Source organism: Myxine glutinosa, chromosome 1, assembly GCF_964187855.1.
Source record: "Myxine glutinosa chromosome 1, kmMyxGlut1.1, whole genome shotgun sequence".
NCBI lineage: Eukaryota > Metazoa > Chordata > Myxini > Myxiniformes > Myxinidae > Myxine > Myxine glutinosa.
Window position 1 is genome coordinate 12,832,071 of NC_136261.1, and position 16,200 is coordinate 12,848,270.

The 16,200-nt window shown below is 45.3% G+C and overlaps 2 protein-coding genes across 2 annotated transcripts in view; one reads left to right on the plus strand and one right to left on the minus strand.

The window, feature by feature from the left end:
• LOC137417979 (uncharacterized) overlaps positions 1-16,200 on the minus strand; it is a 109,290-nt gene that overhangs the window by 9,937 nt on the left and 83,153 nt on the right. The window lies entirely within an intron of this gene.
• Positions 1-16,200, plus strand: part of LOC137417978 (nucleolar complex protein 2 homolog) — a 40,873-nt gene that overhangs the window by 7,189 nt on the left and 17,484 nt on the right. Inside the window, exons 3-5 of the mRNA XM_068103914.2 lie at positions 2,958-3,228; positions 3,380-3,496; positions 6,058-6,178. Of these exons, the coding sequence (XP_067960015.2) occupies positions 2,958-3,228; positions 3,380-3,496; positions 6,058-6,178 (509 nt within the window). The remainder of the gene's footprint in view (positions 1-2,957; positions 3,229-3,379; positions 3,497-6,057; positions 6,179-16,200) is intronic.

Here is a 16,200-nt window from a genome sequence, read left to right on the forward strand (position 1 = left end):
CTCACGTACCATCTGACATTCCCTCTTTGTCGCTATCAAGTCGTTTTTTATGTCGTTTTGTGTCGCTTTTAAACCTCCTAATACTGCAGTGTTCCTTTGAACCTGCTCCGTTAGTCCTTTTTGTCCCTCCGTCAGCTGTTCCACCTCCTGCGTCAGGTCCTCTATGCCCCCTTGTAACTTTACAGTCCCCTTTCTCACCTCCTTTTCCATGTGCTCCTTACAGTGCCTCACCTCCTCGCGCACTCCTCCGACCTCCTCACTCACTCCTCTTCTGATCTCCTCTCCCATCACTTGCATCTCCTGCCCAGATGCCACCCTCATCTGCTCCATTTCCTCCCTGTGAGCATCCAGTTTGGTTTCTACCCCCATTCTGACCCCCTCTATCTGCTGCTCCATTTGTTTAACTTCCCTTTCCGCTTGGTCCCTCATGTCCCTCAATTTGCCTTCCATACTGTTTTCTAACCCCTCTAACCCATTTTTCACTCCCTCTATCTGATTCTCCTGGGCAGCCATTCTATTTTCTACCCCCGTTAACCCATGTTTCACCTCTTTTATCCCGTTGTCTAACCCCTCAAAATTATTGTCTAACTTCCCAATTTTCTTGTCTAACTCCTCAAAATTATTGTCTAACTTCTCACCGGTACCCCTCGCTTCGTCCCTCATTACCCCCAATTGCTCACTCCGAGCCCTCGCTTCGTCCCTCATTACCCCCATTTGGTTTCCCAAGTCATTCCTCAGGTCTTCACTTGTCTGGACCATGAGCGCCTTTATTTGTTCCATAAATAGGCCCCAATCCATCGGCGGCGCTGCTACGGTCGTGGGCGCGGTGACCAGCGAGGCGCCATTTTGTGCGTTTGCTACCCCCGCTGTTTCGCTCTCCTCACGTGTCTCAATTTGGTCCTGGACCGACCCTGCTTCACTCTCCCCTACCGGACCCCAGCCGTCTTGATCCGCCATAGCGCGACTTTCAAAATTCGGTTTTTTATTTTATTTTCGTAAAACAAATTCAAATTTCGCCGTTATAATTTCGCGCGGGAAACGCGCTCCGAATCGATTCTACTTGTTACCAATTTGGGCCTAATAAATTTAGTCCCGGGTTCGAATTCCACTCCTCGACACCAATTGTTACAGACGTGGCTTGGATGTTATTTACCGAGCGGTTTTATGGTATGACCACGTCTGCACAAGTTACCCGATTGTGCCCGAACGTTGACTAGTCGCGCGATGCTGGCTCAATAAGAAAAAGAAGACACCCGGCTGGATTACAATAACACAATACGACACCAATGTTTCAATTCTCAAGACCTCCGGAGGAGATTATATTCGTACGGAAAGGTCAGATTACAGGGGCTAGAGGTATAATCACAGAAAGACAGGCACTTAGACACACTCTTATATTAACCCCGGACAGACGACAGACAAACGGGACAACGGCTGACTCACACGGGGGTTGATGGCAGGAAAGCGGGTATCGATGGCTCCAGGTCCTCCTGGGCTCGGGGCAGGGTACAGTACGGTCCGGTCCGGTCCAAAGATGCGGGGAGGTATCGTCGCGCTGGGGGTGGCGGTGGCTTCTCTCTCCAAGCTGAGGCGCATCTGTCGTCACATCCGGCGCGGGGCCGCGTATATCCGGCGGGGAGTGACACGCCCTCGGCTCGTTAGCGCCGCCCCAGATGGAATCGGCACGTTGCTTCTCATTGGGTGCGTGGGGGGGTTACTGGCTCCGCCCCTGACGAGGAGCTGACAGCCAGCCCCTTCGGGGTAACGCCGTGGAGCGCATGGTCATGGCGGGTAACCGAGCCGGTGTGAGGACGCACACTCCCCGCCCCTCTGTTGTTGTAGTCGTAGTTGTAGTTGTAATTGTTGTTGTAGTTGTTATTGTTGTTGTTTGGGGAAGAAGATGGGAGGAGGTATGGGAAAGGTCCTAAACTCACTACTGATGCCATATAATCACATTCTGGTGCAACGAAGAGTCATAATTAATGGAAACGAGGCCTTAACTGACATAGAATAAGAATAACTAGGAAGATGTCCGAAAGTTGTCTACGTGTGGTGCGGTGGACCTGGGCACGACATTTAATGGGGGAATAAGGGGAAGGTCGGCTCTACTGATTGTTGTTTACATGCAATGGGACTAGGGAATGGGGGATTGGGGAAAGTTGGGGAGTATTGGAGAAAATAGGGGAATATTTACAAGCGGATATGGAGGCCAAATTCCATATTCGCAACAATATTTTGACGGTTTTCTCCTGTTTAAGCCACCAAAGGTGTTATGTGTGGGGTTTGTGAGGAGTGGTAGTGGAGTGGCTTAGTTTGAATCCAGATGGGTGTGCGAGAGTGGGATGTGAGTGTTTGTGAGTGCCAGCATAAGGCATTCTGTAACTTTGGATAGTGTAACCGACGTTTTTAAGTACAGTGAGGTGTTTTGAATTAGGCAGCGATAGGTATTTTCGACAGGTATTCTGAATTGGACATTTGAAAAAGGATAATAACAAGTCCCTAGTCCTCCCGTAGGGAGCAGGTACGGGTGCTTCTGGTGTTAATAGTGCAAATTGTTTACTTGTTTGTTTGGTGAGTTCCTTCAGTTTTTGACCAAACTCGACTAAATCTGGCGAGTGTACTCAGGTTAGTAGGGGTGACTTTGAGGGTCAGAATCATGGTCTTTTATAATGTGGAGGTTGGGGGAAGGTGGTGGTTGTGGTGGTGCTGGTGGTGAGGGTTCAAACTCTCATTGAAAGTCATGAGGGTATAATGTGCAGTTGTAGTAATTTGCTTTCAGTTACCGGGAGCTTAAACCACAATATCAAATGCATGAAATGTGTCAATTTGAAGTGCACGTTAATCTTTAATGTATATATATATCCCTCATCCTATGGTGTACAGTTGCTTATCATGATGCTTGCCCCTCTATTCAGTGTTGTAATATCTCCCTTTGTCCTTTAATCTGATATAAACAGGGGTATTTTGAGGAAAAAGAATAAGAAGAAGGATGGTACCAAATCATCTTTGTCGGTTCCATCAAAACGTCGTACAAAGGAAGAAGAGGGTGATGAGGGTGAGGCACGTGAACATGCCAAGCAATTGGAGCAGCTGAAGTCCTCCGACCCCGAGTTCTACAACTTCCTGCAGAAGAACGACAGTACTTTGCTGGACTTTGGTCCTGAGGAGGGTGCGGATGACTCCGATGACAGTGAATCTGGGGTCCACAAGCCCCCTGAGCAGCTCGAGGTAGTTTGGAACCTGTGAAATATGTTTGTACTCGTTCTGATTATTTCCCTTTCGTAATACGGATCACACACCCGAAAATTTGGTGAAAACACTTCCGTCATCGGTGCTGTTATCGTCTTTGGTTTGATCCACGATGGATCCCATTTCGCAGGAGCCGAGTGACTCTGAAAACGATGACGTGAATGAGGAAGAGAAGCCAAAGGTGTCCCAGAAATCGCAGATCATCGTCACGACGACTCGGGTGGACCGGTGGAGGAGTGCTGCCATGGTCTGTTTGATTTTCTTTGCAAAGCCACTCTGAACGGAAGAGGCGATCGTTCTTAAAACATCCGGTTTTTTAATACAAAATTCTGTTTCATGTTGTTCGTGTGGTGTCCTGAAGCCCAAAGGCCCCCCCTTGGTTGTCCCACAGGATATGTATTCTGACCACGTCTTACGTAACCTCTTAATTATACATGTTTTTAAATCTTCATTCTCCTCCGTTATTGAAGATTTTTAAAAGTGTTACCAAAAATTTTGACTTTAAAATGATGTTTAGGAAATAAATAAATAACCCCTCGTGTGTTTTCATAATTGTCTGAGTGGACTGTCTAGTTCGTTAGGATTGATCAGGCCTTCTACAGCTCTATGACATTACTTTGCACACCCTCCAAAGTTAGAGTGCCTAATAACTGCACTCACATCCCATGCACTCTCCCAGCTCAGAATCAAACTAAACCACTCCAGTCCATCTCTCCTCACAAACCCCACACGAAACAGATTGTTTCAACATTAGAAAACCATCAAAAAACACTTCTCACGACAACAGACATGAACAAAAACGTGTCACGCCATCCCGAATCTCTTGCCCGCAAGGAAATACTCGATACAAACATGCACAACAACACCAAGTGCTGGCTGGCCGACTACTCGTCATCCAGACAGTGATGCGTAACTTTTAATGGCAGGTCATCAGTCATCACGCACACGATACTTTCTTAACGGAATCCCTCAAGGCTCGGTCCTCTCTCCCACGCTCTTTAATCTGTACATTCACGGCATTCCAAACTCACCCAAGAACATACAGTACAAATAGCCTCATATACGGACAACATAACCATTGCCTCTACCCAGAGCGACATCAATACTACCACAGCACAACTTCAACCCTTCGTCAGCACCCGACAAACCTGGCTCATCATCAACCGACTAAAGGTTGCCCCGAAAAATCAAAAATTAAGATTACATCACGATGACATCCTTCAAAACATCCACCCACCGATCAACGACAACTACAAAACAAGCATCCGTAAATACATCACCATAAACTTGGCATCCTGGGCCCAAATCAGCAACCTGGGCACAAATCAGCATCCTGGGCACAAATCAGCAACCTGGAACCAAATCGTCAACCTGGACCCAAATCATCAACCTGGACCCAAATCATCAACCTGGACCCAAATCATCAACCTGGACCCAAATCAGGAACCTGGGCCCAAATCGGCATCCTGGGCCCAAATCGGCATCCTGGGCCCAAATCGGCAACCTGGGCACAAATCGGCATCCTGGGCCCAAATCGGCATCCTGGGCCCAAATCGGCATCCTGGGCCCCAAATCGGCATCCTGGGCACAAATTGGCATCCTGGGCCCAAATCGGCATCCTGGGCCCAAATCGGCATCCTGGGCCCAAATCGGCATCCTGGGCCCCAAATCGGCATCCTGGGCCCAAATCGGCATCCTGGGCCCAAATCGGCATCCTGGGCCCCAAATCGGCATCCTGGGCCCAAATCGGCATCCTGGGCACAAATCGGCAACCTGGGCACAAATCGGCATCCTGGGCCCAAATCGGCAACCTGGGCACAAATCGGCATCCTGGGCACAAATCGGCATCCTGGGCACAAATCGGCATCCTGGGCACAAATCGGCATCCTGGGCACAAATCGGCATCCTGGGCCCAAATCGGCAACCTGGGCCCAAATCGGCAACCTGGGCACAAATCAGCAACCTTGGCACAAATCATCAACCTGGACCCAAATCAACAACCTTGGACCAAACAATATCTTGGGCACTAAACCTCCACCCATCGACGATACAGAGAAATTCTCCCCAAGTCTGATCATGTTCACCTTTCACATCTCCGCTGTGGACACCACCCACAGCTTTTACAATACAAACATAGACTTGATGACACCTGCAACCTCTGCCAGGCCGCACCACACACAATAAAACACATTATGCATGACTGCGCGTGTCTCCATGATGGCAACAGCACAAATTATTCGATGTGAGGGATCTCTGGGTCGCTCCCAGGAGACTGGTCGGCTATGTTTGTGCCGCGGGCCTCTTCGAGCAGCCTGATTGTGGCGAAACGACGACAACGGCACAATCTAAATAAACGTGCAATTTACAAGGAAATGTGGACAGGGGAGGAGTCCATTTTGCCAATCGTGCCTTTATCCACATCCTATTCATTTAATATAGCGGGTTATTCATCGATCACATTCATTCACACATCGTCATCGTCTATTTTATTCATCGTCTATCACACCAATCGTTTGCCTCTTTTTAATTAATTGCACTACCACAATTTTTTGTCTGATTAATTTTCAAAAAATGCAAATCTGGAATGTTGAGGTTTACATGATATTGCATCTTGGAGGTCCGTGGATGGTACAAAACGTACTCAAAAAGAAATTGGTCAACTCTAAATATTTATTTATTTTTGTGCCAAAACGATGACCAAAGTTTTATTTATTTATTTATTTATTTAAATGTCATTTGAAATTATTTTGAAGAATGGAAAGTTCTAGTTCTATAACTTTTCAAAGCAAATTTTGCATGCACGTCCAGGTGGGCCTCACACAAGCGTTGCTACATGACGTGGTTGGCGCATTTGGCGCCGCCGTGGCGAATACACAGGACGACGAGGATGCTAAATTGGCCTCCAGGTTCAAGGTCGAGGGTAGCTCAGGTGAGTCAGGGGGTGGGGGGGGATTTTTAAAATTATTTTATCTACCCACGTGTTTTGAGACTCGTCGAAAGGCAGATTACCTTTTTGATATAAAAACAATCCAGTAGGGAACATTTAATAGCTTTACAGAAAGATTTTGAACACGAGCTCCGACACCGTGGGTGCTGTCTTGCACATGGAGGATATGATGACATTCGCTTTGAATACATGTTGTTGATGTTCATGATTAGGTTTGGTCTTGTAATGAACAGTCACAACGACTGATCAGTTTGAAAGTTTGTTAAGCCGTGACTCACGAGGCGTGGATCCATGATTTTAGGGTGGGGGGGGGGGGGGGGGGGGGTGCGTGCAAAAAATGTAATTGCACTGAAAAGTATAATTTTGCCAAGTAGAGCAAGGGGAACATTTGTTTTGTGTGTGTTTTATTTTATTTTATTTTTTTGTCCGGAATTCTAAAAACTATTCTAAATATAGACGAAGAATGCTCAATGCTATAAGAATGCTTTACTATGTCTCTCCGAAAAGACCGACTGGAAAACCCTCCCATCTACTTTCTCAGTAATCCTCTCCAAGAAGTTCTGTCGCTCAAGCTTTTGGGTCTCACTGTCTGCCATGATTTTTCTTGGGAAAACCACATTTCCAAGCTGGTCTCCAAAGCCAGTCGCCGACTGGGCATCCTCCTTCATGCGAAGTCCTTCCTTGGCACACCTGAGCTCCTCACCACATACAAGGCTTTCATCCGCAGCTCAATGGAATACTGTTCCCCCCTCTGGGCTGGTGCTCCTGCCTCACACCTAGCTCGGCTTCACGCTGTTGAAACCAAAGCTTTCAGAATCATTGGAATCTCCCGCCATGAAGCTATCTCCGAGGGCCTTTCACTTACTCACCGCAGGCAGGTTGGTGGTCTTTCTGTCTTTTACCGACTCCTCTCCGGCCTTGCTCCCCCAGCTCTCTGTGCTCTGTCCCCCAAATATTCCTAAAGGTCGCACAAGATCTGCCAGCAACCCTCTTATGGTTAAGCTGCTGTTACGTGCTCCTCCCCAAACCCTGGTCACGGTGTACCTCCGAGCCCCGAGAGCAGTCACGGCAGAAAGACGTGTTATTCTGTGTCAAAGATCAATGGTGAAACCACACCAATTGTTACCAACAAACAAATATTGTATTAAGGTCTGCTCCTGCCTCACACCTTGCTCGGCTTCACGCTGTTGAGGCCAAAGCTTTCAGAATCATTGGAATCTCCTGCGATGTAGTCAACACCGAGGGCCTTTCACTCACTCACCGCAGGCAGGTTGGTGGTCTTTCTGTCTTCTACCGACTCCTCTCCGGCCTTGCTCCCTCAGCTCTCTCTGTGCTCTGTCCCCCCCAATATTCCTTCAGGTCGCACAAGATCTGCCTGCAACCCTCTTATGGTTAAACTGCCAAAGTCTAGGCTCTCTGCTCACCTTCACTCTTTCATTCCCCTTTTCTCCCGCCTGTGGAACAAACTCCCCCACTCCCTTCAATCCCACTCCTCCCTCCAGGTCTTTAAAACAGCTGTTCACCACCATCTCTTATCTTCCCCCATCGAAAACCTTGATCTTTTCTACCCCCGGTAATTCACCCCAGAGTCCTTGCAGTGTTCATATGTTTTAATCCTCTCCCACCTCTCCCCAAGTCCTCCCGATGTCCCTGCTCTCAAATGTTGTGTTTGTGTCCTTCCCCCTCTTCCCCCTCTCTTTTGTGTCCTTCCCCCTCTCTCCCCATCTTGTCTGCCGCTCCCCTTGTTTTTTGTGTTTTGTGTGTCGGTTTGTCTTTTTGTGTGATTAATGTTAGCTTTCACGAGCCTCAATCTTGTATACAAAAAAAAAAAAAAAAAAAAGGTCACACAAGAATAACAACACAAAAACAATAGTAATCAATTGTACAACCAATATATATTTCCTATGATGGTACCATCAGGTTCGTACAATATAACTCACTGTGCTCCAAGTGAGCGAAAAGAAGAACATTCCCAATGTCTCTATTCCCAGCTTCAAGCCAAAGTTGATTCCTGTTTCAAGCCAAAGTCGATCCGCTCCAGCGATCGTCAGAACAATGTACAATCGAGACCAGAATCCCGTTCGGTTGGCAGTTACCCTGCCAAAGATGGGCGAAGGTGTCCTCGAGAAGCGACGGGGAAATCACACCTTCAGGTATGGACGCCCGACGGCTCCCAATCGGCGAACCGCAGACCTCCCACTCAAAAGCCACGTTACACACACACACACACACACACACCAGATCCACGTCTGAATGCGGTGACGATGATTAAAGCGAGGCGAAAAACCTTGAGCGATGCGCAAAGCGCGCGAGTCAAAATGGCTGACGGCCCGTTCTCGAGGCGTAACGGCACGACGATGATTCTCCTCAGAATCAACCGCAAAACCTGACACGCAGGTTGATCTGTCACAGCGATAACAACTCTGTCGCAGGAATCCCTTGCCTGGGAAACCCAAAGTTCACTCCTGCCTCTCGTTCGCCAATCGTTCGCTCCAGACCTCGAAGCAGCTCGGCTTTCTTGTTGAACTCACTCGCTCCGCCTTCTCTTCCTCCTCTTCTTCTTCGTCGTCGTCCGGTTCCGGTTTCATTTTAAAACATTGACTTTTTTACCTTTTGAAAATAGTAACCTCTATTTCCCTTAAACGACAACAATAATAGTACATGGAATCAAAAATGCTTACAGTTGATGAAAACCACAACAATGGAAGTGACGAATCCGTAACACTGCCAAAATCTAGGCTCTCTGCTCACCTTCACTCTTTCATTCCTCTTTTCTCCCGCCTCTGGAACAAACTCCCTCACTCTCTTCAATCCCACTCCGCCCTCCAGGTCTTTAAAACAGCTGTTCACCGCCATCTCCTATCTTCCCCCATCCAAAACCTTGATCTTTTCTACCCCCGCTAATTCACCCCAGATCCACTTTTTTTGAAATTCCAACTTCTTTCCTGGAAGTCCTTGCAGTGTCCACATGTTTTATACCTCTCCCACCTCCCCCCAAGCCCTCTCCCTCCCACAGTTCTCTCGATGTCCCTGCTCTCAAAAGTTGTTTGTGTCCTTCCCCCTCTCTCCCAATCTTGTCTACCGCTCCCCTTATTTTGTGTTTTATGTGTCGGTTTGACTTTTTGTGTGATTAATGTTAGCTCTTTCACGAGCCTCGATCTTTTATACAAAAAAATATATATATATATAGTGGAACCTTGACTTACGAGTTTAATTCGTTCCGTGACCGAGCTCGTAACTCAAATTGCTCGTATCTCAAATCAAATTTCCCCATTAAAATGCATTGAAATGCTATTAATCCGTTCCAGCCCGCCAAAAACCACACCAATTTTTTTTTAAATATACAGTATATATAAAAATATCTCGCGCTTTATATTTCACCTGTATGCAGCATACAAGTTGGCAGGATGGCCTGGACTGGAGGTACGCACACTTGACTCTAAAGTCTAAACTGTCCAGCCTGGGTTTGAATCCCGACCCAGCTATAACCTGTCATGGGTGAATCACAGGCAGGGTGATTCATCAATGTGTGTACCGCTAAACTGGGCGCCCCGTTTGCGTCCCATTAGTTGTTGGATGTTAAGGATCTCACCGTGTTTTCCACAAAGAGAAGGCGAGCTATCGCCGGCACTCTGAACAAGTTGTGGCATGGCATGAACATGAAAACATGAACATGAACATGAAATGTTCGACATGAACATGAAATTTTCCGAAATAACCAAAATGCGAAAACTAAAATGCATCGCTATACGACAGAGATACGTACTGTACTTGAACGGCAAGATAACCACGTGACCAGAACCTACCTGGCGGCGTAAACTCGAAATAACCAAAATGCGAAAACTAAAATGCATCGCTATACGACAGAGATACGTACTGTACTTGAACGGCAAGATAACCACGTGACCAGAACCTACCTGGCGGCGTAAACTCGAAATAACCAAAATGCGAAAACTAAAATGCATCGCTATACGACAGAGATACGTACTGTACTTGAACGGCAAGATAACCACGTGACCAGAACCCACCTGGCGGCGTGAACTCGAAATAACCAAAATGCGAAAAAAAAAATGCAGCGCTATACGACAGAGATACGTACTTGAACGGCAAGATAACCACGTGACCGGGTGGCGAAAGCTCGTAACTCGGATCTCGGCTCGCATCTCAAAGCAATAAACCGCCCGAGCGACGGCTCGTATCTCGAAAAACTCGTAAGTTGGGGCACTCGTAAGTCAAGGTTCCACTGTATATATATATATAGATATATACTCTTGAAAATAAGTAAGTAAAACTTTTAAAAATGAATGAAAAAATCATCTATTTTAATTATTGTCTCCTCGTAGAAATCCAATTGAATGAAAAGCAGGTCTTGCATATCGTTAAATAAATGAGATGATCAAAACAAATCGATGTGTCTGATGTATTGAACAAGGTTTGACAAGGAAGTGACTTATTTTGTGTGGGAAATACATGGAAGGATATACTCAAAGTTTGTTTATTTCAAATGAAAGGTTTAAATTGTCTCGTTGTAATTGTGGAAAGGTCAAAGGGTTGAAAGGTATCAATGGATCTAAAGGATGGAAATGGTCTCAAGTGTCTGAAGTGTCTTAAAAGGTTGAAGAGGTTTAAAGGGTGTAATTTAAGGTTTAAAGGGTGGGAAATGGCTCAAAGGATCTTAAAACGTCTAAAAATGATCTCAATGTCAAATGGGTCTACAGGGTATTAAAAGGTCTGGATGGTTGAAAAGAGTCCAAGGGTCTTTGTGGTTCTCAAGGGTCTAAAATGATCTAAAGGGTCTTCAAGGTCTGAGAGCTCTAAAGGATGTATCAGGGGCTTCGGGTTATAAAGGTTCTTATGGGTATAAAGGGTCTTAGGGATCCTTGGAGGTCTTGGGGATCTTAAAAGGTCTGAGGGAAGGGGGAAGGGGTCTTAAGAATCTTGGGGATCTTAAAGGGTGTTAGGGTTCTCGAGGATCTTAAGGGTGTTATCGGTCTTAAAGGGTGTTCGGGTTCTAATGGGTCTTAGGAGTCTTAAGGGTCTGCGTGGTCTTAATCGGTCTTATAGGTGGAAAGGGTCTTAGGATTCTGAAGGGTCGAATGTAATTCATACAATACTTGTGTTCTGTGTGGACAGACAAACAAATGGAGCAAAACGTAACACCCTCTCCTCTGACTAGGGTAACAAGGAACTTGTTTGTTAAATCTGGTTCATCCACCCAAAGTGTCACTTGTTATGAAGTATTTAGTATCAAAAAACTGTCTTGTATTTGCTATTTTGTGCACACTCAGCCACGGTTCTAATACAACATGCATTTTAAAGGCCATTTTCCCTGCTAGAGCAGGGGTTAGCCCTACGGTCCCCATGACAATCTTCTCCATTTTGCCCTATTTTCTGCATCTCCCCTTGTTAACCCCCTTGCCCGCATTTCTTCTTCGACCATCTTCAGCCAAGTCTTTCTCGGTCTTCCCCGTCCTCTACTTCCTTCCACATTCATTTCCATCACTCTTCTCAACCAGTTACTTTCATCCTTCCTCAACACATGACCAAACCATCTCAACCTGTTCCTCTTCACAGCATCAATCACAGTCTCTCTTCCCATCATCTTTCGCAATTCATCATTTGTCTTCCTCTCTCTCAACGATACTCCGCACATCCGTCGAACCATTCGCATTTCCACCCTTTCCAACCTTCGTTGCTGCTCTACGTTCATTACCCATGTCTCGCTCCCATAAATCATAACACTTCTCACACATGCAGCATACACCTTTCCCTTCAGCTTCAACGACACTCACCTCCTCGTCAGCACGCCACTCAGTTCCCGAAACTTCTTCCATGCACATCTCACTCCAGCAACCGTTGCCGAGTCTGATCCACCTTCTCCATTCAGCATGTCTCCTAGGTAACAAAATGTTTTCACACCTTCCAGCTTGACGCCGTCTCCAAGATGCAACTCAACATTTCCTCCATCTGCAGCTCCCTCTGTGCACACCTTACACTTGAATGTAGCTGCCACACTGGTTAATGACCCTCTCAAACCACTGCATTTTTGATGAACCCACTCAGCGCACATTGTACATTGAATTGAGTTCACTCCGACACCCTTCCTGCACAAAGCACATGGCCACTTCCCAGTTCTTTCCACCTCACCACATGCTTTACCACTTGCCATCACCTTTGTTTTTCCGATATTCACCTTCAGACCTTTCGTCTCCATACATTCCTTCCACTTGTTCATCTTCTCCTTCAGTCCATCCATACTTTCTGCAATCAACACCAGATCATCTGCATACAACAACTCCCAGGGTAAACCCTCCTTTACGTTCCGAGCCAGCACCTCCATCACAGCTACAAATAGTAGTGGACTTAGTACCGACCCCTGATGTACTCCCACTTTCACCTCAAACTCACCACTGTTCCCGTCCTTCGTCCTTACAGCTGTGCGCGCTCTTTTGTACATTGCCATCACTACTCTGATCAACCATTCCTCCACTCCTAAATTCCTCAATGCCCATGTCAATACTTCACGTGGAACCCTATCGAATGCTTTCTCCAGATCAACAAACACAAGAAACAACTTCTTCCTCTGCTCCATGTACTTCTCCTGCAACTGCCTCACAATAAAAAGCGTGTCTGTCGTTCCTCTTCCTGGCATAAATCCAAACTGCATTTCGTCAATCTTCACTTTCTTCCTGATCCTCCTCTCCAACACCCTTTCCAATACCTTCATTCCATGCTCCAATAACTTTATCGCTCGATACGAGCCACAGTCCAGAGGGTCACCTTTCCCCTTGTATAGAGGGATGAGGGTACTCAGTTCCCAATCCACTGGAATGCGGCCTTCTTTCACCACCAGATTGCAGATCTCTGTCATTCTCTTCACACCCCAATTTCCCGCTGCCTTCAACATATCTCCCACAACTCCCGTCGGCCCTCCCGCTTTTCTACTCTTCATTGCTTTAATCGCTTCAACTTCCTTCTCGGTTATCTTCTCTGCCGGTCCTAAAACTGGGTTACTCTCTATGTTGCCATCCCATTCATTCTCTGCATTCAACAGTATTTCCATATATCTCTTCCATCTTCCTTTAATTCCATCTGGGTCCACAACGATTTGTCCCACTTCATCCTTCAAGCAACTCACCCCCATCACATCACACCTCTCTCTCGCTATCTGCTTTGCAATCCTGAATACCGCTCTCTGACCCTCTTCCAAATCCAAGCGTTCTCCGAACATTTTCCTGCATGCCTCCTGCGCCTTTGCTCCCTCTTTCTTTGCAGCCTTCTTGGCTGCCTTATAACTTTCATGCTCTGCTGTTTCTGCTCCCGTACCCTTCGCCTTCTGCCACTCCTTGAACTCCTTCCTCTTCTCGTCAATCCTCTTTCCAACTTCATCATCCCACCACCATGTTTCCGAGTGCCTCGGTGGTCCTTTTGTCCATCCACATCTCACCAACGGCTCCCAACAGACTATCTTTCATTGACATCCAACCACTTTCAAGCTCAACCACATCATCATCTACCATACTCAGCCTCTCTTTTAATGCCTCCCTCACTGTCACCTCTTTCAACCTCTTTCAACTGTTCTAATAACCTGTTGTAATTGAAATGCGTGGTTTTGTAACCTCGTTCAACTTTTGCTTTGTACCCACTCGTGTACTCGAGACTGGGGTGCGGACGCCGCTGAGTATTTGTCTTTTTTTGATTTTATGTACCAATATCGATGATCAAAATTACCTTCTCCATCGGACGAGATTGATGTATTCTCTTGTGGTTTGGTTATTGTTGCAGAAAGAAAATAACAGGTAGTTAGGATTAGTGAATCGAGACAACTTCTTATTGATCGGTGGTCTGCACTTAATCTGTCGGATATTAAGGTTGTATGTGACATGTTTTGGCGAGGCCTACGGGCTCAATAATCTTAAGGTAATTTGATGTCTAATGTAACCAAATGTTTGTGTCTTAAATGTGTTTCATGTCCAAGAGATGATTAATGTTTTATAATTTTTGTAGTCTCGTCATTCCGTGCCTGTCTGTGTGTCTGTGCATGTTGTTATCAAGGCCAAACTTTGATGATCTGTACTCCTTATAAAGGAGGTTTGTCTGTGTCTGTCCTGCCACTTCATGTATAAAAGTGAAATTGTAGATTTGTTTTTATGGCGTAGCCCGTTGGGCAATGCCATCTAGAACAGTCTTTGGCTGTCTGTATGTGTGTATGTATGTTTGTCGGCTCTTCCGCTGGCTTTTTTCGGGTTTATTCCCTTTAAAATTCATTTTCTCTGCAACCGTTGGTCTGATTCACATGGAATTTTCACCATAGGAGCTGCTCTTCCTGTCTATTAAAAAAGAAGATAATCATGACATCCATAGGTCACATGGTATGGGTGGCATCTTAGAACACCGAAAAACTTTGCACCTCTTTCTCCAAAACCGCTCCATGGAAAAAATTGAAAGCTGGCTTGTAAAGTACTCCCCATGGGGAATAAGATATGCTAATGATGATGTCATAGGTGCCTCCAATATGACGTCATGAATCGACAAGTATAACTTGATCTTGATCCGTTTGGTATGAAATTTCTCCAGCAGGGGATGCGGTTGTTAGACGATCTGTCTTGTTTACATTTTTTGTCTGTTACTTGCAGAAATCGAAGATTTTTCAAGGATATTGGTTGGTCGTGTGCGTGATTCTGTCTGTCTGTCTGACGTCTGTCTGTTTGTCTGTATGTCAGTCGCCTACCTGTCACAATTTTCAACCGATCTTCACGAAACTTCACCAAATGATGGAGTTGGTCATATGTAAGAAGCCCATTGTTTTTGGGGTCAACATAGGCCAAAGATCACCAAATTTATCAAATTTCTAAAATCCTCAATTTTCATCTGATTGACTTGAAATTTGAAGAGGATTTGCATATATAGTCACTGAATTCAACCACCAATTTTATTTGGTGAATTCGACCACCAATTTTATTTTAGGTCAACTTAGGCAAAAACGTCAACATAGGGCAAATTTCTAAAATACTAAATTTTCATCCGATTGACTTGAAATTTCACAGGATTTGCATATCTGGTCATTGAATTCAACCACCAATTATTTTTGAGGTCATCATAGGCCAACAACCTATTTTAGGGATTTCGCAAGTATTGTGCTATGCACGACATATACACAAAGAATTAAGTTAAGCACCCCCCCCCGTTTTTTTACAACCTCGCACATTACAAGTTTGTTGTCGTCAAAACAGTGTAATATACCCATGATATTGCTATATTTTCTGGAGAAGTGATATTATGGTCACATAAAAACATAACAATCATGCCGTTTTCAATATTTTATTCTGAATAATTTAAGGTGAAATTTTTTGGGAATTTTAGGCATATTTGCACCTCAATTTAAGTATGGAGCTATAGGTCCATCACGGACAGTGTGGATGACGTTTATGTTTTCTAACGTACAGTCATTGTTCTGAGAAGACCTCTAGCGATCTTTGCGTCAATAACGTGTGTAGGACCCACGTGATCGGATCACTGACTCAACCCTACGTCTCATAGACCCTGTGTATCTGCATTTCATCAATGGATAATTGCTAATGTCATACCAATCATTATTTGATCTCACATACCTTAGAATATATGCCAATGTATACATATACACAAAGAATATATATTAGGGGGTGCTTACCTTAATTCGTTGTGTAGGGGTGCTTAACTTAATTCTTTGTGTATATTTCTTGTTTATTTATTTATTTGTTTATATATACTTCAAAAACTACTGAACCAAAACCAACCAAATGTTGCTTGAGGGTACCCCAAGGAAGCAGATGGAGATGACCCCGGGCAAATGTTCAGGTGAATCGAACAAAATGTTTGTGAAGTTCAACCTGTTACCTTTTTGATGAAATCCGTCTGGGAAATAAAAAAAATGCCGAGTAATTAATAATGGTAATTACACAGGCTAACCTTTACTATATCCAAAGCGTTACCGACCTACTCTACATGTTTTATTCTTTGTAAAA